The 27,820-nt window shown below is 35.7% G+C and overlaps 4 protein-coding genes across 11 annotated transcripts in view; 2 read left to right on the forward strand and 2 right to left on the reverse strand.

Annotated features, from left to right (window-relative positions):
- The first annotated feature begins 716 nt into the window (after window positions 1–716).
- On the forward strand, window positions 717–6,668 carry LOC131954194 (glutathione peroxidase-like). The gene is made up of 5 exons (XM_059317735.1): window positions 717–876; window positions 1,049–1,150; window positions 4,920–5,051; window positions 5,187–5,330; window positions 6,069–6,668. The coding sequence occupies exons 3-5, from the start codon at window positions 4,977–4,979 to the stop codon at window positions 6,261–6,263; spliced, it is 414 nt and encodes a 137-aa protein (XP_059173718.1). The 5' UTR covers window positions 717–876; window positions 1,049–1,150; window positions 4,920–4,976; the 3' UTR covers window positions 6,264–6,668.
- Window positions 6,669–8,913: 2,245 nt separating this feature from the next.
- On the reverse strand, window positions 8,914–13,302 carry LOC131954197 (uncharacterized). Of its 6 annotated transcripts, none has more exons than XM_059317743.1 (3): window positions 13,166–13,302; window positions 10,226–10,599; window positions 8,914–9,543 (listed from the first exon to the last, which is right to left on the reverse strand). In XM_059317743.1, the coding sequence occupies exons 2-3, from the start codon at window positions 10,551–10,553 to the stop codon at window positions 9,284–9,286; spliced, it is 588 nt and encodes a 195-aa protein (XP_059173726.1). In that variant the 5' UTR covers window positions 10,554–10,599; window positions 13,166–13,302; the 3' UTR covers window positions 8,914–9,283. The 6 variants fall into 6 exon arrangements, with proteins under 6 accessions (XP_059173726.1, XP_059173724.1, XP_059173727.1 ...); XM_059317741.1 differs by having other exon boundaries at window positions 13,013–13,302; XM_059317744.1 differs by having other exon boundaries at window positions 13,233–13,301.
- Window positions 13,303–13,322: 20 nt separating this feature from the next.
- LOC131954196 (alpha-2-macroglobulin receptor-associated protein) lies at window positions 13,323–17,547 on the forward strand. The gene is made up of 7 exons (XM_059317740.1): window positions 13,323–13,564; window positions 15,262–15,403; window positions 15,535–15,675; window positions 15,864–15,959; window positions 16,122–16,366; window positions 16,647–16,808; window positions 17,049–17,547. Exons 1-7 carry the CDS (start codon window positions 13,370–13,372, stop codon window positions 17,112–17,114), a joined length of 1,047 nt encoding a protein of 348 aa, XP_059173723.1. The 5' UTR covers window positions 13,323–13,369; the 3' UTR covers window positions 17,115–17,547.
- Window positions 17,548–19,206: 1,659 nt separating this feature from the next.
- Window positions 19,207–27,820, reverse strand: part of LOC131954195 (ankyrin repeat domain-containing protein 17) — a 30,416-nt gene continuing 21,802 nt past the window's right edge. For all 3 annotated transcript variants that reach the window (XM_059317739.1, XM_059317738.1, XM_059317736.1), the window contains 7 exons: window positions 27,211–27,357; window positions 25,498–27,092; window positions 23,976–24,296; window positions 23,185–23,358; window positions 22,811–22,944; window positions 20,009–20,161; window positions 19,207–19,919 (listed from right to left, as the gene is read on the reverse strand). In XM_059317739.1, the coding sequence (XP_059173722.1) occupies window positions 19,896–19,919; window positions 20,009–20,161; window positions 22,811–22,944; window positions 23,185–23,358; window positions 23,976–24,296; window positions 25,498–27,092; window positions 27,211–27,357 (2,548 nt within the window). In that variant the 3' untranslated portion in view covers window positions 19,207–19,895. The remainder of the gene's footprint in view (window positions 19,920–20,008; window positions 20,162–22,810; window positions 22,945–23,184; window positions 23,359–23,975; window positions 24,297–25,497; window positions 27,093–27,210; window positions 27,358–27,820) is intronic.

Consider the following 27,820-nt stretch of genomic DNA (forward strand, 5'->3'; position numbering starts at 1 on the left):
ATAAAAATTCATTTCAAAATTGTAATTTAGTTTTGACAATACTCTCAGTCTAATATCTCTAAAATACTAAGTGCGATGCCAACAAAAGTGATACGCCAAACTGAACTCAGTTGTAGCATAAATAATTTATTTCACAGACATGATTTTAAGTCCACACACATGTCCACTTGTCAAATTCTTCTAGTTAATTGTTTTTCAATTAAAAGAGTGCTAAAAAGGTCATGCATACCTTTCATGTATCTGTATAGGCCCTAACCATTTGAAAACGAAAATCCCGCAATGTGTTTTTTTTTTAAACATGCCACATTGTAACAACATCGGATATCAAACACACGTCTTGAAAGTAGAAAAACGTAACAACTCTCGTTTATCCCATGTAGTTGTATGCCAGATTTTTCCAAACTTTACACTACATACTTTTTTCAGATTTACATGTTTCTAAGCCTACACAACTTTTAAAATCTATAATTGTTTTTTTTTGTTTTTTTTAGCAATTAGGAGATCTATTAGTAGCCCAAAAATTTGGTGACTTTGTCAGGTCATAAATGTCATAAAACTTTGATTATATTCTGGTGACCGCCTCCACGCACGTCTAGATCTCATTGTTTGTTATGGTGTCCATGCAGGGTACATGAGGTAGAGAGGTGATACAGGAGAGATAACGCTGAGATAAAGCTGGAGTGGTGATACAGCAGTGAAGAGATAACCTACAAAACTCATCAACTCTGTGCTGGCAGTATAAAACACCCCGGGTCTAGTTGACGGCAGGCTGGACTAGAGGCTGGACCACTGAAAATGTGGACGACGGTCACTACCACTGGTCTTCTGGCCACTTTATGTGGTCTCTTGTCGGTGGTGCAGGCTGGCGTCATGATGGTAAAGTTGTGTGTGGTGAATTACCTCGCTTCCTAACGTCTAGCACACATTTCGGTTGAAAAGTTTTTTTCAAACTTTTTTTTGTCATTGTTTGAATTTACAATATCAAATATGACATACCGTTTTAATTTTCCTCCCAATATTTTTTTTTTTTTAAATTGTTTCTTTTTAGAATTGTAATCAGCCAGAAAATGATAACAGAACAATTTACGACTTTTCTCTGTTGGACGTTCACAAAGAAAGGACAATTAGTCTGAGCGATTACCGCGGAAAGGTAAGATTTAATTTCACGTCAATTAATTGCTGCTGCGGGGTCAAATATAACGCCATAACGTCAAGTGTAATTGGCCAACAGCCGCGGATCAAACGTGAACTTTTTATAATTGTCTCATGATGTGGTGACGGTGAGTGGTGAGGGTCAGGTCTGGTGCTATAAGGGTGGGCTAGGGATGTTGTAGGTAGACACATATTGTGTAGACACATCTAATGTAGACACATATTGTGTAGACACATCTAATGTAGACACATATTGTGTAGACACATCTAATGTAGACACATATTGTGTAGACACATCTAATGTAGACACATATTGTGTAGACACATCTAATGTAGACACATCTTGTATAGAGACATGTAGTGTAGACACTTCTAGTGTAGACACATCTAGTGTAGACACATCTAGTGTAGTCACATCTAGTGTAGTCAAATCTAGTGTAGACACATCTAATGTAGACACATCTAATGTAGACACATCTAATGTAGACACATCTAATGTAGACACATCTAATGTAGACACATCTAATGTAGACACATCTAATGTAGACACATCTAATGTAGACACATCGTATTGATTGTGACATCTTTTGTCCACTAGGTCGTGTTGATTGTGACATCTTTTGTCCACTAGGTCGTGTTGATTGTGACATCTTTTGTCCACTAGGTCGTGTTGATTGTGACATCTTTTGTCCACTAGGTCGTGTTGATTGTGACATCTTTTGTCCACTAGGGGCGTGTTGATTGTGACATCTTTTGTCCACTAGGTCGTGTTGATTGTGACATCTTTTGTCCACTACGTCGTGTTGATTGTGACATCTTTTGTCCACTAGGTCGTGTTGATTGTGACATCTTTTGTCCACTACGTCGTGTTGATTGTGACATCTTTTGTCCACTAGGTCGTGTTGATTGTGACATCTTTTGTCCAATAGGTCGTGTTGATTGTGACATCTTTTGTCCACTAGGTCGTGTTGATTGTGACATCTTTTGTCCACTAGGTCGTGTTGATTGTGACATCTTTTGTCCACTAGGTCGTGTTGATTGTGACATCTTTTGTCCACTAGGTCGTGTTGATTGTGACATCTTTTGTCCACTAGGTCGTGTTGATTGTGACATCTTTTGTCCACTAGGTCGTGTTGATTGTGACATCTTTTGTCCACTAGGTCGTGTTGATTGTGACATCTTTTGTCCACTAGGTCGTGTTGATTGTGACATCTTTTGTCCACTAGGTCGTGTTGATTGTGACATCTTTTGTCCACTAGGTCGTGTTGATTGTGACATCTTTTGTCCACTAGGTCGTGTTGATTGTGACATCTTTTGTCCACTACGTCGTGTTGATTGTGACATCTTTTGTCCACTAGGTCGTGTTGATTGTGACATCTTTTGTCCACTAGGTCGTGTTGATTGTGACATCTTTTGTCCACTAGGTCGTGTTGATTGTGACATCTTTTGTCCACTAGTTCGTGTTGATTGTGACATCTTTTGTCCACTAGGTCGTGTTGATTGTGACATCTTTTGTCCACTAGGTCGTGTTGATTGTGACATCTTTTGTCCACTAGGTCGTGTTGATTGTGACATCTTTTGTCCACTAGGTCGTGTTGATTGTGACATCTTTTGTCCAATAGGTCGTGTTGATTGTGACATCTTTTGTCCACTAGGTCGTGTTGATTGTGACATCTTTTGTCCACTAGGTCGTGTTGATTGTGACATCTTTTGTCCACTAGGTCGTGTTGATTGTGACATCTTTTGTCCACTAGGTCGTGTTGATTGTGACATCTTTTGTCCACTAGGTCGTGTTGATTGTGACATCTTTTGTCCACTAGGTCGTGTTAATTGTGACATCTTTTGTCCACTAGGTCGTGTTGATTGTGACATCTTTTGTCCACTAGGTCGTGTTGATTGTGACATCTTTTGTCCACTACGTCGTGTTGATTGTGACATCTTTTGTCCACTAGGTCGTGTTGATTGTGACATCTTTTGTCCACTAGGTCGTGTTGATTGTGACATCTTTTGTCCACTACGTCGTGTTGATTGTGACATCTTTTGTCCACTAGGTCGTGTTGATTGTGACATCTTTTGTCCACTAGGTCGTGTTGATTGTGACATCTTTTGTCCACTAGGTCGTGTTGATTGTGACATCTTTTGTCCACTAGGTCGTGTTGATTGTGACATCTTTTGTCCACTAGGTCGTGTTGATTGTGACATCTTTTGTCCACTAGGTCGTGTTGATTGTGACATCTTTTGTCCACTAGGTGGTGCTGATTGTGACATCTTTTGTCCACTAGGTGGTGTTGATTGTGACATCTTTTGTCCACTAGGTCGTGTTGATTGTGACATCTTTTGTCCACTAGGTCGTGTTGATTGTGACATCTTTTGTCCACTAGGTCGTGTTGATTGTGACATCTTTTGTCCACTAGTTCGTGTTGATTGTGACATCTTTTGTCCACTAGGTCGTGTTGATTGTGACATCTTTTGTCCACTAGGTCGTGTTGATTGTGACATCTTTTGTCCACTAGGTCGTGTTGATTGTGACATCTTTTGTCCACTAGGTCGTGTTGATTGTGACATCTTTTGTCCAATAGGTCGTGTTGATTGTGACATCTTTTGTCCACTAGGTCGTGTTGATTGTGACATCTTTTGTCCACTAGGTCGTGTTGATTGTGACATCTTTTGTCCACTAGGTCGTGTTGATTGTGACATCTTTTGTCCACTAGTTCGTGTTGATTGTGACATCTTTTGTCCACTAGGTCGTGTTGATTGTGACATCTTTTGTCCACTAGGTCGTGTTAATTGTGACATCTTTTGTCCACTAGGTCGTGTTGATTGTGACATCTTTTGTCCACTAGGTCGTGTTGATTGTGACATCTTTTGTCCACTACGTCGTGTTGATTGTGACATCTTTTGTCCACTAGGTCGTGTTGATTGTGACATCTTTTGTCCACTAGGTCGTGTTGATTGTGACATCTTTTGTCCACTACGTCGTGTTGATTGTGACATCTTTTGTCCACTAGGTCGTGTTGATTGTGACATCTTTTGTCCACTAGGTCGTGTTGATTGTGACATCTTTTGTCCACTAGGTCGTGTTGATTGTGACATCTTTTGTCCACTAGGTCGTGTTGATTGTGACATCTTTTGTCCACTAGGTCGTGTTGATTGTGACATCTTTTGTCCACTAGGTCGTGTTGATTGTGACATCTTTTGTCCACTAGGTCGTGTTGATTGTGACATCTTTTGTCCACTAGGTCGTGTTGATTGTGACATCTTTTGTCCACTAGGTCGTGTTGATTGTGACATCTTTTGTCCACTAGGTCGTGTTGATTGTGACATCTTTTGTCCACTAGGTCGTGTTGATTGTGACATCTTTTGTCCACTAGGTCGTGTTGATTGTGACATCTTTTGTCCACTAGGTCGTGTTGATTGTGACATCTTTTGTCCACTAGGTCGTGTTAATTGTGACATCTTTTGTCCACTAGGTCGTGTTGATTGTGACATCTTTTGTCCACTAGGTCGTGTTGATTGTGACATCTTTTGTCCACTAGGTCGTGTTAATTGTGACATCTTTTGTCCACTAGGTCGTGTTGATTGTGACATCTTTTGTCCACTACGTCGTGTTGATTGTGACATCTTTTGTCCACTAGGTCGTGTTGATTGTGACATCTTTTGTCCACTAGGTGGTGCTGATTGTGACATCTTTTGTCCACTAGGTGGTGTTGATTGTGACATCTTTTGTCCACTAGGTCGTGTTGATTGTGACATCTTTTGTTCACTAGGTCGTGTTGATTGTGAACGTGGCCACCTACTGAGGCCTGACCCACCATTACTACGGGATGAATGCACTCCAGTCCCAGTATGGTAGTCACGGCTTCGTCATCCTCGGCTTTCCGTGTAATCTTTTTAACATGGTAGGTAAATTTTCAACTCCCGGTGTAATCTTTTTAACATGGTAGTAAGGAAAATGTATCAATGCCTCGTGTTAAATTGCCAACTACTGCTCGTCTGACTCCCCCCCCCCCTCCCACCCCTCCCGTTGGTTTCAGCAAGAGCCAGGAGCTAACGGTACAGAGATCCTCAATGGCGTGACACACGTGCGACCAGGAGGGGGATTTGTGCCCAACTTTCAGCTCTTTGAGAAGATAGAGGTGAACGGGGCCAGAGAACACCCGCTCTTTACGTACCTGAAGGTAAGGAACCTGGGATGTCTGCGATATGGGCACATCTAGGGGTGTACACATCAATGGTCTAGAGTAGATGTCTGTGATTTGGGCACATCTAGGGGTGTACACATCAATGGTCTAGAGTAGATGTCTGTGATTTGTGCACATCTAGGGGTGTACACATCAATGGTCTAGTGTAAATGTCTGTGATTTGGGCACATCTAGGGGTGTACACATCAATGGTCTAGTGTAAATGTCTGTGATTTGGGCACATCTAGGGGTGTACACATCAATGGTCTAGTGTAAATGTCTGTGATTTGGGCACATCTAGGGGTGTACACATCAATGGTCTAGAGTAGATGAGAGGATGTAGAACAATATGTTCTACTACAACAGATCTTTAAAATATAAATAGAGAAGGGAATGTAAATGTACAGATAAGCCTACAGTGATCATTGCTTTAAATACAACTTTAAGGATGTGATGATCTGAAAAAGGCTACACACATTTTTGCACACCAAAATATTTTGATTAAAATTTGATAAAGAAATTATTTTTGAGAAATGATAACGCCATTATTTACGATAACATAAATCATCATCAAGCATAGGCCTACAATCACTTACTGTTGTTGCTACTGTTTGTAGCTACCTTTACTGCTGCCATCGGTAATGTGGACTTATAATGGGAGATAACTCGACACTTCTCAGATAAATTCACCATTTTATTTTAATTTTAAGCTAACTTTCACTTCTCTCTCGCCAGAGTAACTGTCCTCCGACGACTACGAGCTTTAACCCCTCTGTGCTCTTCTACTCCCCCATCCGGGCTGGTGACGTGGCCTGGAACTGGGAGACTTTCCTCATCAACAAGTCGGGCAAGGTCATCAAGAGGGCGGTGCCTTCCGTGGACCCTGCCGCGCAGGCGCAGGACATCGAGTTGGAGCTGGCTCGGGCCTAACGTTTCTAGGGGCAGACGCCGACAAGACCAGCTCTGTAGTTTGAGAGCCCGAGTGAAATTTTAAACGCCTTAATTTTTTAAAATCTTTCTTTTAAATATTCGTTTTCATTGGAAGATTTGGGGGGTGGGGGTGTAAAAATGGTGTTAGAGTTTAACGAACAAATATGGTTGAGTGCTCATCATTTTGTATGAAAAGACCATGACGTGTCCTCTGCAAACAGCCATTACTGGCTGACAGACGACGCCGACACGCTACTGACGTCACACTGACTAGTGCATTCGTCATGTGACTGACGTAGCGACTTTTCGCCAGATAGAAAATGATTATCACGTGACATTTGTTTCAACTCTAGTCTACAGTGTATGGCGAGACAACGCTTGAAATAAAAGAAATATGAAAAACTTTTTAAATTTTTGCTTTTTAATGACTCGATTTGTACAAGTAATGGGAAATAACTCCTGGCTAAAACAACAAGTATCAAACATTTTAATTTTAAAGTGAATGTTCTTACAATTATAACAATTTTTTCTATTCTTTCACGAATTACTGTTTATCGTCAAACAAAATTAATAAATATCAGCCACATATTATATGAAAGTTGTGAATAAGTCAAGCTAGAGTACACGGCACACAATTGTAAAACACACCGTCATTTCATTATAACGCAACACCAGTGGGCTTAAGGCGAGATCCCGGGGGAGATGAAACTCTGGGCCCCACCCTTAACAGCTGCAGCCAAGTCGACCAATTTGAAGAAGAAGGACCAGGCCTCCCTGAGTCATATCCAAAACTGTTATGCAAGTTGGCATAAAATCCAACTGCCAGCAAACCCCCCCCCCCCCCCCCTGGTCACAAATAACGTGGTCCAATCAGCTCACACTAGAACCTGCTGCTGAACTACAGACGTGCAGATACCTCACGTCCAACAGATTCAATGCAGCAGATATGGACAACAGTACAAAACAACATGGGCCCAACACACTGGAGCTCTCCATACACCAGGGAGACGAAGTCAGCGGCAACCTCAGATGGGTCTCAACAACACGTAATAAAACAATAAGCAGAGCACTGCAATCCCATACACTAACAACCGTAAATTCACCATCCACAATGACAACCCACTCCACACTACATTAAAATAATTTACAAAGACACAACAATAAACATTTTAATCGCATTACTAGGCAGACGACAAGCCTGTCAAACATGCGGCTAACATGAACAAACCATTGTCAGGTAGTCAACCAAGAGTCACCGCAACAAGACGACCCAACAACAACACAAGCAACAACAATCACCCCAACGCCTATAGACAGAGAAATCTCAACAACAGCCTCGACAGCAATAAGCAAGCTAAACACAACACAACTAGAAATCTTCAATACCAAAACAAACTCTTTCTCAGAAACAGCGCTCAACATCCAACGACAGCAAAACTCGACAAAGGACACCGACACAACAAACAAAAGGAAAAAGGACGACAGCCCACTAAAAATCAAAAGACCACTAAAGACACTGAAATCTGGCAACACTGAAAACAAAAAAACAGCAATCAGTCCCATCTCAACGCTGAACTAATCCAAGACGTCGAGGGAACATTCAGAAATAATTCTGATTAGGGAACATTAAGAGACAACTCAGTTTAGGGAACATCCAGAGAGAACTCAGATTAGGGAACATCCAGAGAGAATTCAGATTAGGGAACATCCAGAGAGAATTCAGATTAGGGAAGATCCAGAGAGAATTCAGATTAGGGAACATCCAGAGAGAATTCAGATTAGGGAACATTCAGAGAGAATTCAGCTAAGGGAACATTGAGATGGGGCTGAAACTTACTCCCATAAGTGTTAGACATTAGTTGTAAGATGTCACATCCAAGATAACCATTACCATAAAATGCTAACTGTGCTTTATAAAACCTGACATTAAATCTAGTGAGCTTCTAGCATAACATTAAATACAGACAAAATAATGTCGGTTACGTTGGAAGAAGATTGACGAGAAACAAACATGTTCACATATCTGGGAAGCGTGATCAAAAAGGACGGGGGAGCAGAAAAGGACGTAAAATGCCGTATCAACAAGGCTAGATGTGCCTTTAAATCACTGCGCCCGATGTGGAGGTGCACAGCTCTGTCACTCCGGAGCAAAATTGGGATTTTCAACACAAATGTCATGGCAATCTTGCTCTATGGCTTGGAAGGTTCGTTTACAAATAAATGCTTACGACGTATACTTAAAATAAGATGGCCAGACATATGAAACAAAAACCTGTGGCAAATTTCAAAACAACAGCCAATAGATAAGGATATCAAGGCCCGTAAAAGAGGATGGATTGGTCACACGCTAAGAAGAGAAAAAGATAATATTGCAAAACATGTTATGGACTGGAATCCCCAAGAAAAAAAATGTAGGAAACATCTTGACAGAAATGTGTGGATTGTGTGTGTGTGTGAAGTTAACACAGCGGCTGTTACAATTGCTGACCAGGGTAAGTTAAAGAAGGCCATCTCTATAACCAGTGGTATAGATAAGATGGGGCTATGGGAGAGCTCTATGCAAATAGCACTGTTGTCCTATGTTAATATATGTGTGACATACAAAGAGGCGTTTAAGTCCCCTCCTCAAATGAATGAAAGCTGTCTCATGTAAGTTATGTCTATTGTTGACAGCACCGGAGGTTCATGTTATATTTACAACTTTCCAAACTTTAAATGTAATTAAACCACAACTGTTGAGTGGGACAGTTAGGAATATGAAGAGATAAAAAATGTGACAATTCTTTATAACATTAAGGAAAAGCTTAGAAAAGTAAATAAGGAATACTAGGACAACCTTATGGTACGATCTTTTCAAAAGAAAATTTAGGAAAGACCAGTGGAAATTCTCTAGTATCACAGTCCAACAAGTACCTATAGGTCAAAGTCTAATGGTAATTCCACACAGTTGAATAGGGAATATGTGATGCTGGTTTTAAAAAAAAAAGCTGCATTAAAAGTCTTTCAACCAGAAATAATTATCAGAGGGTAAGTAATTTATTGGCCAAGTCATTTCTATATTCTTTTTTTAAAGCGTTAACTAGATGGTCTCTTTTTGCATTCTGCTCTGTTTTCTCCCAGTGCTTGAGTGCTTGATGAATGACTTCTTTAGTGTTTGATGGGTGCTCGTGCTTTAAGCGCTCAAGAATATGATCCTCAACACCCAGGCGACGCAAGAAACTGAAAGCCTCTCTGCCGAGTTTATCTTCTAAAAGTTCAAATTCTTTTACAAAACTTGAGCCTGAAGATTAAACATTGAAAAATTAACACAACTTTTATATTAATTTAAACACAAAAATAACCAGCTTATGCATGAAAAAAAACTGGTTTAATCATATAAGAAACCTTCAACAATAAAACTGAATGGTCATTTTCAAAATTAAGTCTCAAAGATCAAAATTCTAACCCTAACTAAAAATTCTAAACTTTATTAAAATAATTTAAAAGACATAAATTTCAGCACAAACAACTGGTTTGGTTTTAACAATTTCACGTTACAATTTCACCAGGGATTATAATCTGTACAGTTTATATTGGTTTTAACAAATGAGACATTACAATTTCACCAGGGATTATAATCTGTACAGTTTATTGTTATATATAATTAAGAGACAAGCTTTTCTCCTAGTAATATGAATTAAAAAGATAATTTTATGCCCCTGTCTAAGCTAAAACTTGAATTACAGAAAAATAATTGTAGAGAGTGAGAAGTATGCTTAGTTTTGGTTGTGTTTTCTTGAACTGTTAGTATGAACACAGTTTTTGTGGGTGAAATTATTTTTGGTTATGTTTTAAAATTAAAGCAAGGATAAAAGAAACGTTTCTTTAGTAATGCTGGTTCATGAGATTAGGCGACAGGAACTGCTGTTAATAAACATAACTCAAGTACACAAGGCCATTAAGCAAGTAAAAAAAAAATATACTTCTAATTTCTTCTGCTTGGATTGCATCTGTATATGGGAGATTTCGTCTTTTCTCATAGCTGTCAATAAGTTTAAAAACATCCACTCTTCCTTTGCATGCACCCTGCAACCATGTTCTCAAGTGTGCAAGGTTCTGTGGTGATAGTTTATCTCTTTCTTCCAGAGCTTCAAAAAACTGAACAACATTGTTTATACTTTCTCTAACTCTGGTGGGAATTATTGCTTTAGTTAGAAATTTTAAAGTCTCTAATTCATCAGGCAGAATGATTGCAGCTAGTTCAACAAGCATCTGTCTGTACGAGTTCTCTAATGTTTCATCACCATCCATGGCCAGATTTATTGATGTATTTGTATATATTTATATATGGTGCTCCCTGTGTACAAATAAAAAAATGCATTTCTTTAAGAAACCTATTTGTTTAAAAGAAATCATGATTAATAAAATATTCTGTATTCTGCTTCAATTATAGGCCTAAAACACTGGGCTATTTTGGTGTTGTAAAAGCAATAGTAGAGTGCATGTCTTCTTCTTCTTCGTTTTTAATTTTTAGTGTTGAAAGGATCGAGATTTATCTGCCAGTGGGTTTGAACTCGAGACTTTTTCGAATTTATCAACCATGAGCTTTTCGACCACGCTTCCAACACAATTAAGGTTACGTGTCAACTGGTTATGCGCCATTGAGGCCATTGACTCCGATTTCAGCCTGCTTTTCTTTTTGGATTTGCTTCCATAGCCTTTGTCCAACCAAGAACAAACTACAAGGCAGCAGTTGTTTGATATTGGAGTTGTCTCTCCTAGAAGAGTGGCTGTCCCCAGCTAACGAGCCTCATCTGTCCGAGGGTTCGAACTCGAGACAACAGTTTAGCAACCATGAGCTTTACAGAGTCGACCACACCGAGTGCATGTATTGTTGACTATTAATTATAAAACTCAATTCTAACAACAGCAACTAGTCATTCTTTAATGCTGATTACAACAATTTGCTTCAGTTGATTTAGTCTCTTCAAATACCCTAAAGTAACAATGTATTAGACTAAAGAAGATATGTGCATTGCTTAGTTCCTTAACAGTTACAATATGCGGGTTACAGTTTGCAGGTTACGGGATACGTTGTACAGGTTGCGGGTTACAGTTACGAGGTAAGGGTTACGGTGTATGGTTACAGGTTACTGGTTATGGTTTTGAGGTTACGGTTTCTGGGATACGGGTTACGAATTGCTTATTATGGGTTATGGTTTACGGTCTGACAGTTACGGTTTTTCGGGTTACTTGTTACAGGTTACTGGTTACAGTTTATGGTTTACTGTAGGTTGTGGTGTACGGGTTACTAAGTTGGGGTTATGGATTACCGGTTACGGTTTGACTTTTATGATTTACTGTGGGTTGTGGGTTATGGTGTACGGGTTACTAAGTTGGGGTTACGGATTACTGGTTACGGTTTGACTTTTACGGTAATTTGGTTATGGGTTATGGTATTCGGGCTACTCTTTGCGCATAGCGAGATGCAGGTTACGGGTTATTAGTTATTAGGCCTATAGAATATAGGATAAATTTAAAAAACCATGCCTGGCGTATATGGGATAAATTATAATTATTTATAACCTATACATACAAGAATAGATTATATATAGAACTAGAGATCATGTTGCGCACTATCGCCGGCTGATGCAATACTTTAAGTAAATTACAATAAATTACATCTATGCTTTACCAATTGTGTATTATAAAACGCATGTCCTTGTTTTCTAAAACTGAGTTATTTAAATTTAAAGAAAGCAGGCGCTATGTTTCTTGGATCAGAGTTATGGTGCAGGTTTGTCAACAATATTGCCTAGGCACCCCATTGTGTGCTGTATGAAAGTCTTCAGTCACCCTCCGTAACAGTAGTGAGGTAGACGCCCTACGGCGACCGCCTATGTAAACTTCCCAAAGACTAGATCTAGTCTAGTAGTAGATATGATAATGATATGATATAGAGTCTAGACTAACTACTAAGACAGAAGGTCTAGAAAACTCTCTAGATCAAGATCTGGTAATCTATCGTTTTGGGTACGTAAAATTGCCCGCGGTTATTAATGTACGAAAACGTTACCTCAATGTCAAGGCTGTAATAGAAGTATATTATTTATTGTGATATGTTTGTGTCAAATATTATAGATAAATGAATAATAAACCTAAATCAATGGCTAAATATATCAATATAGGCCAGAAATTAACTTTAAACAGCAGTGTCTGCAAGCAAGATTTGCTATATAAACTCAGCAGCCATTTTTAAAATAGAGTGACTTCCGCCTGAATCTCGTGCTATAAGTCTATAAAAATAAAACTTTAACAAGATGGCTACTAGAGATCTATAGTAAATGAGCATGTTTGCATCTGTTGGAAACATCGCTGGTGTTCATTTATTACTGAAAAGTTTTTATTCAATTGCTTAAAAACAGGTACATAAATGAAACAAGGAAACATTTTTGTATTTTTCAAAACATAATTCTCATAAATCCTCTTCAAAATGTGAAATAATTATTAAAATGTAAGGAGTCACCTGTTTTTCACATTACTAGTCGCGGGCGATTTTACGTACCTAAAACGATAGATTACCCAAGATCTACATCTAGCTAAACTAGATTCTAGCTTCTTACTACTTAGCTACTTCTTATACTTAAATTACTTAGTTAACTTATGACTTATACATACATACTTTTATTTAATTTATAGTTATTATAGTATAATTATAGAATTATAATTATAACTAGACTATTTAATAATTTATTATTTTATAGTCTTACAAATGTCAAATACACAAAGTAGTAAGTAGTGCTAGATCTAGATCAACAAGTAGATCTAGAAAAATCTAGTACTGTAGTAGAACTAGTTACTAGATCTAGTAGATCTAAATACTAGTACTCTAGATCTAGTAGTAATAGTCTTTATAGTAGTACTTGTAGTATTACAGATTTAGTCTTTGATATACAGATTTAATTTTATTATTTTGTATTATAATATAACATTGGAAATGTCGTTTTCACTTTTTTCCCCGATAGGTTTTGTGTACGGAGATCTATATATAGACTCTAGACCTAAATGCAAACTTCAGATTCACAAGAGTATGCCTTCTTTTAAACTTTTCATTGTCAAGATTCAAGATGTTCAACTTTCGACATCTAGCTTCTTTGGTTCTATTTATTATTTTCTGTTGCGCTTTAACAAACGTTGTGCTTAGCAGTAGTAAATATTCAGAAAAAGCTAATAGCAAAGATAAGAATGATCTTGATTTCGCAAGTCAAGAAAGGCCATTCAGAATGCTTAAAATTAACTTGCTATGGGAAAAAGCAAAAAAGGTAGGCCTTTTTAAAACAAGGTAATTAAAAAGTCTAGTGACAATTTTAGCGCAATTTCCTTATGTTATCTAAAAATAGCTCTGTCGTAGCGTAAATCAAGAGCAGGGTTAGTAAAACCATTGGTTAGTTATTAAAACGTGTTTTATTAATTTTTTTCAGTATTTTACATGTTTTATTTACAATAGAGTTAGCCTACATGACTAAAAACCATTGCGCGCCTACTGAACGTGATGGCGCAGCCATGGAACGCGATGGCGCAGCTATTGAACGTGATGACGCGTGGGGTGTGGTTGGAAAAAATGCCTACTAATTCGGTCCAAATTTTAATTAATTCAAAATTTTTTTTTGTGACCGAACGAAAGGATATTTTTGAAAACTTTCTTCGGCAATATTGTTCTAAATTATGGCAGGAATCGATTGGTACATGTTTCAAGTCGCTTAGTGGTCTGGTTGCCGAGATATGGGCCAAAAACTGCATTTTTTCGAGGTTTTTTGGCTTTTCCGGGAAATCCATGAAAGAAACCCGTAATTTTTATGGCCTATGTTCATCCTCGTAACTTGCTTAACATAATTGCTTTTGGAACTAGTCATCGATATTGCTTCGTTGAGGAGGAGATACGACTTAAAGCCCGGACACACATTCATCCATACATTCATACATTCATTCATCCATCCATTCCCAGAAATGACGAGTTAATAAACGCAATTCTCCAGAATGGAAATTGCGCTTAAAAAATTTGCCTTTTTTAGTAGAATCTAGTTAAAATTAAAATGGTTATAAAATCCTGTCTGTTTGTTTTTTTTTTCTGACTTTACTAAAGATTGGATGTAGCCTATTTGATTTTTTAAATATTTTTTGTAGGCCTAAATAAATAAAAAATTAAAAAAGGCTGCATTTGCGCAGTTCGCTCATCGTTACGCTAAATCTTTACCCTAGGTACTAGGTGGCACGCAATCTAAAAAAAATAGATATCAGGACTGCCCGATTTATTTTTTTTAAATCTAGATCTAGTTTATTTATATTATTTTAACACCTAAGAATCTAGTCTAGTACTTTTAAAAAAAAAATTCAGTGTGAGTAGTGGGTCACTAACCGTGGGCCTTTTAGCAGTCGGCCTTTTGTCTTGTCTGCCTTTTGTCTTGTCAGCCTTTTAGCAGTCGGCCTTTTGTCTTGTCTGCCTTTTGGATGTCAGCCTTTTGTTTTGTCGGCCTTTTGTCCTACACCCGTGAAACTTGGAGAGTTAGGGGTAAAAACTGGCTAAAATTGCTTGACATAAATTTAAATATTTTCATTCTTACTTTCATAAGGTATCGTAAAGTTCCCTTTTCAAACCTGACGGTCAATAGGGCAAGTGAAGTAGAGTTCACTTGTTTCTGTGACCTCGGCATATGAAGAGATAGTGTGGTCAGCACTATGCCCAGCCACCTTTACTTTCCCTAACCTGAGTCAGGTACCCATCAGAGTTGGATGGACTCAGAGACGGTCTACTGACTTGAACCCGGATTCGAACTCGAGACTTACGGGTTAGCAGTCCAGCTCTCTACAGCTAGACCACTCCATCCCATCATAAGTTATCATAAAAGTAACTAAATACTACACAAGAATGTTCAATCAAATTGTATCAATCAGATGGAGTGCCTCATAGAGACTTTATATTTAAGATATTAACAAATACTGTTTATATTTTTTCTTGAAGAAACTTTCCAGTGTGAAGTTGGCAGATTTGTATGCTGACTTGGTGATTCAAGATAAACAGGAGGCTCACCTTAAGAAAGTCAAGGCTGACAAGTTAGATAAAGATGGGAGTTTAGAAGCCAAGGTCCTCACAAGTTACCAGCGTAAGTCAATGTATTTCTAGATTTGTAAATATTGTAAATATATGAATTTTAATAGTGTGAAGCAGATTTTTTACTCATTTTTAATTGTTAGCCCCAGCATCTCAACTGAATTTTTTTTTAAAATCATTTAGGTATTGTTGACCAATATGGTTTAACAGAATTTTACTCAAACAATGAAATTCCTAAACACAAGTGGAATGAAAAAGACACAGAGTTTCGTGATCCTAAGCTACAGTCTATGTGGAGACGAGCAGAAGAAGCAGGATTTTCTGGTAAAGATTTTTCAGACTTGATGTATTTCTTTTACCTTCCCCTTCATCATACACCACCATTAAAAGATAGATTTGTATCCTTTCATGTAATAAAAAATAGTTAATTTGTATATAAGAGACTTAATATCTGTATTGTTTTTTACTTTTGAATTTTCATGTTAAATATTTTGTTTTTCTTTCTTTTCCAGAGAAAGATCTAAACATGCTAAAAGAAGAATTTATGCACCAACAGATGAAAATTGAAGAGTATGACTTTGTACATCGTGAACTTGATAATGTAGCTAGTAAGTTTTACCTATAAAATCAAACCAATTTTAATAAACCGTTATTGTGCGAGCCATTTATCACAATCATCCATAAAAGTGTTGGAGCAGTAGATATTGCAAAATTTTAGTATTCTTCCTAAATGTATAATAGAGATAAAGTAAGTTGATGTATATTTTCAGATCCCAATGATAATACCATTGACAGAGAACAAAAAAATTTAGACTATTCGGAGACTGAGAGTGAAGAGAGAAAAGCTGCAAAGAAAAAAGCCAAAAAAGAATTAAATTACGGTTATATTAGACTGGAGCATTTGACTTCCTCCTTGATGAGTGAAGAGCCAATGTTTAAAGATGCCAGGGTACACAAGCTGTGGGCTTTGGCTAAAAAAACAAACTGGACAGAAGAGGAACTGAACAGTTTCAAGGTGTTTATATTACATAACTCTTCAATGTAAAGTTGTAACAAAACTAATCATGTTTCTGACGCCATTAGCAAAAGCTTAAACCCTATTTAACTGGTAAATCTTTTAACTTTAGTAGTAGTCTTAACAATAACATAGCCCTAATCCTATTTCAGGCCCCAACTCTAAACTTGATAATACAATACTACTAACAACATAACACACCACTGTCTGACGCTGGATTGTTGTTGCAATTAATTTTTTTAATTTAAAGTTTTTTATAAGACATTTACCTTCATTAAAGGGTGAACTAAAACACTTTGAACACAGACTGCTGAAGCAAGATTATTATAAAGAGCAACTGGAAATGTCCCAAGAAGCATTAAAAAGTTCTTCACATGAAGGGGGTGAAATCTTAGAAAAACACCAACATCTGGAGGAGAAACACAAGCTGATAAATACAAGGGTTAGTTTTTACCTGTGTCAAAACTGTTTTTTGAAAATTGCAATTACTTGTAATTCTACGGCACCTTTTTTGTCAAGTAAAAGAATTTACTAGGTTTCTTTTATTTAATTGTGCTTCTGAAGTCTGTTTCTACTTAGTTTAAACACATTTTCTTAAACAAGCATCATAAATATTTTTTAACCTATTGAAATTTGTAATTCATTTTCTAAAAAAATACTAAGCAATGTCACTTTTGTTCAGGTAAATAAATTCCATTCTGAGCTGCAGTCAAGACTAGAGAAAGCTTTACAACACTCAGAGCTGTGATGGGATCAATTGATGTTTGTATAAATCTAGTCCAGCCACCAGTACTTACACTGTCTATATTGTTTGTCCTTTGAATCCAATAGATGATGGACCTAATCTATTACCATTAGCTAATTCCTTTTGCATGTCAAATAGTAGGTTTGAAAATATGTATTTGGGATATGTGCAGAAAATCAGTAAAATCCTGATTTTGTTTGCTTAAATGCAATTTTAGATTCTTTGTCCATTTTTTAATTTAGAAAAAAGTTTAATGTAAGTTTTTAAATTGTGTTTAAAATGCAATTTTTATGACCCGACTAATGAAAATGTTAAGGACAGCTTAAACCCCATAATTGATTTTTAGTAATTAGACTTATTTTACCTAGTTTAAATAATGTAGAGTGACTACAAAATCATAAGAAAAGCCAGTTTTAGCTGGCAAGTATTGTATACATTCATTAAAAAAAAATTAAGTCTTGAAATTTGGTGAAAAAACAGACTTGTTTTTGTACCAGAGTATAACAAAAACTAACGAAGATACTCAAATAAAACTTAGCACCAACATTATTTATTCCCTTAAAAATATAATGAACTAAAAAAATTTAAGTTGGCATATCAAACTTGGGTGTTTCTTTTTACATTTTTAGTCACAGGGCTGAAAATTAACAAGTGTGGGGTCCAAGAAAAAATTGTTTAAAAAAAAAATCTATAACAGATACAGCTATTATTTTAGCACAATTTGTTCTACTAACATTCAGTTAAGTGTGTGCAGAATTTAGTACAAGTATATTGAAAATTGTTGGAGATTTGATGTACACAATAATTATTTTTCAATGTGGTTTTCTCCAAAATTAATGACTAAATTTCTTTTTGGAAGTATTTATAAACAAAAGGTGTGTTTCCTGTGATATTTTCACCCCCCTGCTTGATTTAAAATAAGTAAAGTAAGTCTATTTTCAAAAAATCAAATTATGAGGTTTAAGCTGTCCATTATCTCAGAAACAATTGAATTTTGAAAGCTTTGGGTGTAAATAAAACTAATTGCTTTTCCTGACCTACTTTTGATTAGATCTTGCTGTTTTTCTTATTTTGCAGTTTTTAAAATAAAAAAACCTTTTTTTTTTAATTTACAATACTATTCCCACCATATTTTTAGTATCTGTTCTTGGTGTTCTAATAAAACTTTTGTCACAAGGGAAATGTGATGGCTTTTTTTAAAATGTGGTAAAAAATATGCAAATTTATATCAATTTCACCAACTAGATTGCAAATTTTTAGCTTGTAGTTCTATCAAAATTGTGGTTGGAAAAGTTTGAATAATATACTAAAAGTACAAGCAGTGTAAATTTAATTGCTTTGTCTATAACTATAAAGAATTTAAAACTTTAATGTTTTTTAACAGTGCCAAAAAATTTACAGCAATACTGATGTTTTTGGGTTTCCATGACAATCAATATTGTTTTCAAATGCCTTTTTGTCAAGCATGGCAAAAGCATTCAAAAGGCTTCACATGTTAAATTATTTTTAAAAACTAAGCACATCCCATTAACAAGACTATTCAAATGATGTTTCTGTTATCAGGGCTTCCATTCATGTTTGTATACTATTTACTCATGTTTAAAATGAATGTAATTTAAACAACTATAAAACCTATAGGATTTGTTCATAAGCAATCCCCAATTAACCTATTTTGTATCACCATGTTAAATCTTAAAAATTTTCATTCATTTTCCTAGTAAATATCCTTTATCACGCATGTTTTTGTAGTTGACATCAGGTTTTGTATTCATGGTTTTATTGAGTATATCATCATGCATATTTCTCATACCAGCAAATATGTAGATACTTTTTATATAAGCTAAGCTACTGTGTATGAAATAAATTTTAATAATCTTCAGCGATAATGCAGCAGATTGCTGTAGCTGACAATTCATAATAAAATAGATCTGTCAGTATTTCTTAAATTTTAATAAAGAAATCTTAGAAAAATGCCTATGCTGTTTTCTTAAATCTAACTAAAGTGATTTTTTTTAAGGCAAATGAAGCTACATAATGGGGCTCTTTGCATATAAACAGTTAAAAACAATCCACTACATACAAACAATCTTGAAACAAGCCAACAAATTATATTATTTTGCTTTACTTTTTATTTTTGAATGTTTCAAAATGTCATATGCCCACTCCTCTCAAACCTTGGCCAAAACAGCCAATTTAAAAGAATGAGATGAAATGGATGAGAAAAAAGCCAGATAGGTTAAGACGATGTCCACACAAGGTACATCTAGTATGATTCAGTAATTGCTTGTGGTTTACCTCTTTATATAGGTCTCCACATGGATGTCAGAGGCTGTTATCAATCAAATTGGGGCAGGCCACCAATTTTAATTCTTAACTTTCTCAGTGTACACAACTGCTGTTCTAACCAGCTGTTTCTAACTATATAAGCAAGCTTTTAAAACTGATTAAAATGCACTCCTGATTTACATATCTGGAGATGCTAGAAAATACTATCTTCAATTTTATGCTTCTGTTTCTAGAATTTTAACTAAATTTAACTATTTCCCCCACAATAATTAAGAGCAAGAAATAAAAAACTTGTTTTTATCCACAAATACATACAAGGAAAGTGCTTTCCAAAATCTGAACAAAATATTTAAAAAAGATATTTTCACACATCTTTTTTTACTTTATTTTCCTGGCAGAAGTTGCTTTGTAAATGCAATCTTTTTTTAATTTAAAAAAAAAGTAAAAGAAAAATGTAGACAATAATAACATATACATTCTGCCAATGACACTTTCAGTTCACTGATTCCATGACTGCCATCTCTGGAATAGAATATAAGTGGTTTTAAAATGGTTAATCTACTATCAAAAAATTAAGATCAGTAGCAAATCAAAACAGAACTTATGAATACCTCTAGGTCATTTTGGTCAGATGGAGCCGAGGTCATAGCCGTATTCCAAAGGGGAGGTGTTTGTGAGTCACCAGCTGCACCCTTTGGATGATATATGTGCCCCATTGGATAAGGTCCATTTCCATACATTCCTTGAACCAACATACCTTGCACCTGAAATGGGTAGAAAAATTTCATTTGCTTGAATTAAAAATAAAAACTTGAAAAACAAATAATACATAAATAATAAAGTATGTATTAGTGGTGTGAATCTTCATGATTTAACTAAACATTTTAAAATGAAGAGAATATTTAACAACAAGCTTTATGGGCTAACTAAAAAGAAAGAAAATCATTATTTTCTTTGAACATTTTGTAATGCACCTTTTTTTTTTTATTATAAATAAAAAAATATTCTCAACCTTCAGCCATATTTGTCTACCAGTGTGTATGTATATATCAGAATAAAAAAGTATGTAGGCCTATTTACATTTGAGTTGAGTCTACCTATTTTAGCAACCTATGCTTATTTTTAATTATATTTTCTTATTTAAAGTGTGTAAGCTTATTATGAACAGATATATACATATGCAGTAATCCCTCACTACTTTGAGGTTCATTCAACACAGCCTAAGAACATTGCAGATTGTTTTAAAATATTAATAGAAATATTCAAAACTGAGGAATTCTGGAAAAAGTTTCCCGCACACCAGCAAAAGGCAGAATGCCCACACAATTCAAAATCCATATATCTGATTGGCTGGCTAGCTTCCCGCAATGTATTATCCCTCCCAGGAAAGGCCTAGACACTTCCCCAACCTTAGCTCTGATCTCCAGCAACTTAGTGTGAGTGAAACTTAGTCTTGAGATGTGTTATTTTTGCTGTTCTCTCGTGTCTTTTTGTAACCCCCTTGAAAATGTGCTCAGTAAGATCCACCCTCTAAATCTTCAAATGAAACCAAGAAGAGAAAAATGATGTCAGTGAATGAGAAAGTTTATTGGACACGAGATGACGGGCGACGTAGTATATGCCGCCATCTAGTTGTTTTATTTTCTGCTATCAGCAATTCAAAATTTGTGAATTCAACACTACTCCTCCCACCAGTGAAAGCAGCCGTTTACAGACAAAGAAAAGATCAATCAGAAATTTTTACCTCCCTTTCGTTTCAAATCGTTAAATACTAAATTATCTGCCCCTAATAGCCGTCACTAACCCGGCTCTACAATTGTAAACATTCGAGGTGAACCACAGTTCACCTGACAGGTGGGGATGAGAATTTTATATATATATATATATATATATATATATATATATATATATATATATATATATATATATATATATATATATACACTTAAGGCAGGACATAGCTATGCATCTATTGCACACAATTACTGATTAAAATAATTGTTCGCTATATAAAAAAAAGGAACTATCCATATAATTGCCTCGATATCGTTCTCTGAGGACCGTGTTATAAAAAAAGTAGTTTTACAGAATGTACACTTTAGTTGCATATACATACACAAAATAAACCGGGAGTGATCTCCCCTAAACTTTCTCGAATATTCTAATATAAAACTACGAGGAATGGCAACTCAGGACATAGACAATATTTGTAATCCATTTTTAATTACTTAAACTTTTTATAATAGATATAAATCTGGAAAAAAAAAGAATTGCACACCAAGTGAACGGCTAATAAAATGTGCATAATAGTGCGGGATATTAGTACTTTATAAATTTACATGGGTTTTTTGAGAAATTGGAAATAGCGTAAATTAGTACTTCTGGTCAACGGAAATTGCTCAAAATTTGACAGAAGGTAGAGAATTAGATCTTTTACTTACATGTGAAATTTCATTTATCTATCTGAAATAGTACTCAAGTTATAGGCTTTTGAAAAATTCAAAGTAGAAAAAGTACCACTTCCGGTTATCGGATCTACGATTTTGATAAAATACTTATATATGAAATTTCATCAACCTTGCTGTAACGGTACTCAAGTAATCGTGTTTACACAGACATACGGACAAGATTGCAAAATTATGTTTTTCCATATCAGTGAGGTGTAAAACGTCGAGATTTGTAAAAATCTCGATTTTTTTTTTTTTTTGCACCATTACAATACTTTCTCTTTACTTCGTATATACGAGAAAGTAAAAATGTACATATATTAAAAATGAGAAACTGCAGTTTTTCACTCAACGCTGACCATCCTGGTCCCCCTATTAAGAGCTATAATGGAGGGATTGCTGTATATATTTTTAAATTTTAGTACAAGAAACCAGTACAATCAAAAAAAGAAAAAAATCACACTATCTGACTGCATTGATGAATGTATGTATAATGGTAATCATGTTTTAAAAATTTATCAGATATCATGTCACATGACATTGTTATTGGAGGCTTGACTTCAACTTTGAAATAAATTGTTTCAGCTGAAGTAGGTGAAATTTTTATCACCAGACACCACTCCTGATAAAGCATTTTGTAATAATATATTATAACAGGAGTTAAGTTAGATCAAAGCTTGTGAAAATATGAAAAGCTGCAATTAAAGGGATTATTTTTTTCTTCTACCATTAATTAAATATTGAGATAAATATAATCCAGACTACATTGAAGTCAATGAGGGGTTATTTACATACACAAAAATTTAAAAATTAGTCAAAATTTGTGTTTAGCTGAGAGAATGGTTCAAATATAAATATCGAATAAAAAATCTTTAACGTTCAAAGTCTGTCTTGATAAACATAAATAGTTTAAAAATTAGTGTAAAAAGCAGTTATATTTTAGTTTAATGAAGCCAAACAGCATACATGGGCCATACTGTTGTGATCACCATCACTGCCTGGAACCCCTCCTGCATCTGTGTATTGTACCTGAGGCTGCATGTTGTATTCCATGCGTTCCTCTTCTGCATCTGGTATGCGCTGGTATACAATGCTGTTTGCTGAAATAGTCAAAATACAAGAATTAGGCCTATTAACACTGTCTTTTTTTAAAAAGTATAATTTTTTTTATATAAATATTAAAAAAAAAAATAAAAGCATTGCAGTATGTTAAAAATGTGGGATTCTCTATTTTTTTTAATGATTTGAATCTTCCCTCTACCTTCTGTGCTGACCATAGAATAGAAGTGTAAAATCTTAAAAACATTTGGTAGATTTTGTGTTACCAAAGAGTATCTTACCAGAGCTATTATTATAATTCCAAAGAGTTCCAAAAGAAGGCGGATTGGTAACTGGCCTTACTGGTCCTTTCTTTCGTTCACCTCCTATCGGTTGGATAGTTTTGTTAAGTTCCACGGGTGGTGTTCTTGTTGACAATGGGGAACCACTTCTGGGACCACTTAACAAACCAGCATCTATTTAAAAAAAGGTGTAATAAGCAAACTACGAAGTGAAAAATAACAGATCCAGGTAAACTACTGCTATCATAATTTGTACAAGATTTTAAAATATTGCATTTGAACTTATATATTAATTTTTATACACCTTGTGTTGATTATTCTAGATATTTATAGTAGAACTAATTATTATCTTTTCCCCCTTGGTGGGCAGATAAAGTAGAGTTTATGTGTTTCAATGACATCAGCATACTAAGGGAAAATGTGGTCAGTACTATGCCCAGCCACCTTTGTTTCCTTAACGCTAGTCAGGTACTCAACAGAGCTGGGTGGATTCAGTGATGTCCTACAGTAACAATTCTGAATAAAATCCAATCCAAACCAAGATCTTAGGGCTAACAGCTTAACGCTTTACCATTCGACACCATCCCCAAAACTAAAAATTACAGCATTTTAAGCGTAATTACCTAATACTTTTGAACGTTTGAACGACTATATATTGCCATTTAGTTCAGACAAAAGTATTGTACAAGAATTATTTGAAAATATTTGAAAAAATTTATCTGTAATTTACCATTGTAATTGCAACTTAAGATACTTTTATCTTAAATTATTTTTCAAGCAAAATGTCTAACCTTGTGGCATAGAAGGAGCACTGTTGGGTCTTCCTACTGGCAAGTTTTGCATAGGAGAATGTGCCCTCTGTGGTTGAGACTGGGAAAGAAAGCTAGGACTAGAAATTCCACCTGGAGAAATGCCGGGTTGACCAATTAAACCCTGAGGTGGGGAACTGTGTGATAGTGATCCAGGGTTGACACCAGAATTCATGCGATTTGTATTATGTTGCGGCGGACTGCCTCCATTATTAGCATTAACCAAGTTAGCTTGCTGGAGGAGATACTGCAGACTTTGAGCTTGTCCTAGCATCTCTGGTGGCATCATTTGAGGTAAATTACCTGGAAAATACATGTTTTTAATCAACATCTAAAGCTACTAATTTTGAAATTTATTTGGAAACAATGAAACAACATGAATTTAAATGAGAAAGTCACTTTAAACAAATGAAGCCAAATGAAACTATTCTATTACTACAAATGGGCCTATTCCAGCATACTTAGACTATCAAAATATCTTTCCTTAAACATTGAAAAAGTAATTAAACAAATCTGTCAGTTTCTATACACTCTTTATTCTGCCTTCAACCTATATAAAGAAGGAAGCATGAATTCAGATTGAGGTCTGCAATTGATGTTTTAGGTTTCAACTTCTAAAAGTTCAAAGAATTTAGAATGCTGATTTTTGTTATGTTTTCAATATTTAATTGCCAGTACAGATGACACTACAGAAAGTAAAAACGACAGATTCAATGATACAACTGCTTTGAGTTGAGCAATATCTTTTCTGGCAAACATAAATTTCTCATGTTTGATCAAAATATATATATATACCAATTTTAAGACAATTTGTGAAAAAAGTTGAATATTAAAGCAAACTCAAACTGATCTTAAAACATAAAACAAGGTCTGCAATGCAAACTTAAGTACGTAAAAAAAGAAACATTTTAAATATTAATTAATATTAACTTGCAAATCAAATTTCTGATTTTCCTTTAACAAAAAGTTTTTGGAAATAAAATTAATCAAGAATTTGTAAAAAAAAAATTGATAATTTTTTTCCTTAAAAAAAAAAGGTCATTAATATTTAATAATACTCAGCAAATCACACATTCTTAATGCAAATACGTGACTCAGCGAAGACAACAATGAAATTTATTAAAATATTGATTTTACACTTAATTAGTAAAGTGAAATTTTTTAGCATGTTCACATTGATCAAAAATGTTTAAATTTATGCTAATTTTCAGACATCAATACTAGCACTTTAATTTCTTAGTTTACTATTTTTATAAGCAATACAACATGGGGGACAGGTTAATTGTGGAGAGCCAATATCTCCTCATTGCACTTTTTAAATTGTGTTGTAAACACCAAAGATTAAGTAGTTAAATTTTCAAAAAACCTCAGCAGAAAAAAAAGTCAATTTGACACACATGCTGTAGTAATAAGATTTAGAAAATATGCAAGTATAGAACATAGATAATAGTTTGCAGGTCAGATTAGAAATATGAACTTTGTTCAATTATTAATAGGTAGTTACCTTGATTTAAGTTTGTCATGACAGAGCCAGGATTAGGGCTTGCATTGGGGCTTGGACCCTCAGGAACTCCTACTACTTGAGGTCTACCATCAGGCATTCCAATATTCACCATACCAGATAACAAATTGCTTGTGGATCTATCATAGCCATTCAACATTTGTGGACCCGTACTTGGCAACTGAAACTCAGGGGCATTTGGATTAAGAGCACCTTTGATCTCTGGTAAAGTCATAGGTCTGTGAGGCTTGCTGTATTCTTCTTTTTGGGGCAGTTGTTGCTGGCCTGGCGGCATTGGGATTCCTATCATATTCTGTGGGAAATGAGTAATAGGTATTCCTCCACTCATATCCATTCTAAGATGAGAAATCATAGCATTATCTTTATAAGGATACTGCTGGTTAAAGTGCTGTAAAAGCAAATTCCTGTAATTTTCATGATCCATATATGGATGCATATGCATTCCATGTCGGATTCCTGGATTCATGCCCCCAAGGCCCATTCCGGGTACATTGCCCATTGCTGGTATGCGGTAATTTGCCATGTTAGATTCCTGCAAATCAGAACGGTAAGGAGGAGAGTTACCCCGTTGAATTTTATAACCAGGTGCCTTAGCTTGCAGTTGTGGGTCAACACCATTATCATTTGTAACAACTGAAGTAGGGATAGATGTTGTTTGAGTGCTGGGACTGGTTGTGACAACGCCTGCTGCAGCCACACTGGCAAAGTCCATTTTGTCTGCCTGTTCTTCTTTCTTAGCAAGGAAGCTCGTGAACAGGCTGTTGTTGAAGGGGGAGTACTCTCCTGGTTGATTGGCAGTATTCCCTTGCTGACTATTGCGGTCAATATGATTTGTGGCTCCACTGGTGACGATAGGTAGAGGCATCTGTGACTGCATCTGCCCTGGCCGGGCAAATCTAACATTGACAGTGGTAGGACTCCCAAGTGCAGTTTTGATTTGACTTTGCATCCTGGGATCCTGTGATTTGGGGTGAACTGAGCTGGACATAATAGTACTACTAGACACGACTCCTCTCATAGTACTAGTTGCTGTAGTACTAAAGCTAAGAGAAGCAGAGCTAGTAGTTGACACTGGAGAAACTGATCTTTTCCGATCACCACCAAAAGTCAGCTGTCTAGCTGAGGATTTTTCAGAGCTGGATGCTGTAACTGTCCTGACACCAACTAAAGACGAATTAGGTGTCACTTGTTTCTGGGGACTTCTTCGGGGAGAAGGTGGTGGACCCTGACCAGGAACAGGATTTTGCCAGGCCCCTATAGTTGGCCCAATAGAATTAGACGTGGAACTTGAAGAGCGGCCAGAATTTGATTGGTTTATTCCTTGCCTGACTGATTTTGAAGGGGCAGGTGACTTGGAAGTTGTTGTAGATGTGCTATGAGATGAAGTAGTGGGTATTGTAAATGTTCCAATGGCAAAATCTGCAATTGAAACTGGGGTTTTCTGTGGCTGAGTCTTTTCTACTTGTGCTTTCTGCATCTTGGCAGCACGAGCGAGTAGTTCTGAGATATCTTTATCAGGTTCCTCAATCATTGCATTTATCAAATTATTTGCATGACGAATAGCCTCCGGATATCCCCTGAGTAAATAAAAAATAATATAGGTCAGCCAACGAAAGAAATTTTTTAAAATTACAAAAAATGCTTCAATTAACATTTTTTTAATGTTTTAGATATTTTTGCAATGATTAAACTTACTTTATTGTTACTGTTCTTTCTGAATTTCCTTTAGATTTCTCAACCTCCACATGTGCCCCTGAAACTTCTCTTATAGCATTGATATTGCAACCTCCCTTTCCAATAAGGCGTGATATCACATTAGCTGGCACTGAAAGCTTTTTTGACCTTGAAAAGTTTAAAATACCACATATTAAAAATATTTTGTAATTAGAATAGCAGCAATAGCATTTAGTTTTATGAGAAAAGCATGCAAGTTATTTAAGGCAAATAATTCAGCTAGAAAGGATCTAAAACAATCATTTAAATAATGAAATTCATATATATATATATATATTTATATATATATGTATATATATGTATATAGTGTACATACATGTATATATATATGTGTATATACATGTATATATATATATATATGTGTATATGCATGTATATATATGTATATACATGTGTATACATGTATATGTTACGGTCAAAGCCCGAAGTGCGGCCAAACCCCGGATTGGCCGGCTCTCTTGGCCAAAGCCCGAAGAACTTAGAACTAAGATCGTATTTCGTACATTGGCCGGCCAATGCGCGTACTGGCCAAAGTCCGAAGTGCTTAAACTAGACAACATATTTTGTACAT

The sequence above is a fragment of the Physella acuta genome, unplaced genomic scaffold (assembly GCF_028476545.2).
Source record: "Physella acuta isolate Inbredline_101_S28 unplaced genomic scaffold, ASM2847654v3 ptg000979l, whole genome shotgun sequence".
Taxonomy (NCBI): Eukaryota; Metazoa; Mollusca; class Gastropoda; family Physidae; genus Physella; species Physella acuta.

What these genes read in the sequence shown, in the direction of transcription:
- LOC131954194 (XM_059317735.1), top strand. Translation starts at nt 4,977, where the DNA reads ATGAATGCACTCCAGTCCCAGTATGGTAGTCACGGCTTCGTCATCCTC. An exon ending in CGTGTAATCTTTTTAACATG is followed by an intron (nt 5,052 to 5,186) that starts GTAGGTAAATTT and finishes CGTTGGTTTCAG; the next exon opens with CAAGAGCCAGGAGCTAACGG. An exon ending in CGCTCTTTACGTACCTGAAG is followed by an intron (nt 5,331 to 6,068) that starts GTAAGGAACCTG and finishes CTCTCTCGCCAG; the next exon opens with AGTAACTGTCCTCCGACGAC.
- LOC131954196 (XM_059317740.1), top strand. Translation starts at nt 13,370, where the DNA reads ATGTTCAACTTTCGACATCTAGCTTCTTTGGTTCTATTTATTATTTTC. An exon ending in AGAAGAAGCAGGATTTTCTG is followed by an intron (nt 15,676 to 15,863) that starts GTAAAGATTTTT and finishes TTTCTTTTCCAG; the next exon opens with AGAAAGATCTAAACATGCTA. An exon ending in AGGAACTGAACAGTTTCAAG is followed by an intron (nt 16,367 to 16,646) that starts GTGTTTATATTA and finishes CCTTCATTAAAG; the next exon opens with GGTGAACTAAAACACTTTGA.
- LOC131954197 (XM_059317743.1), bottom strand. Translation starts at nt 10,553, where the DNA reads ATGGATGGTGATGAAACATTAGAGAACTCGTACAGACAGATGCTTGTT. An exon ending in CCAAGCAGAAGAAATTAGAA is followed by an intron (nt 9,544 to 10,225) that starts GTATATTTTTTT and finishes TTTAATCTTCAG; the next exon opens with GCTCAAGTTTTGTAAAAGAA.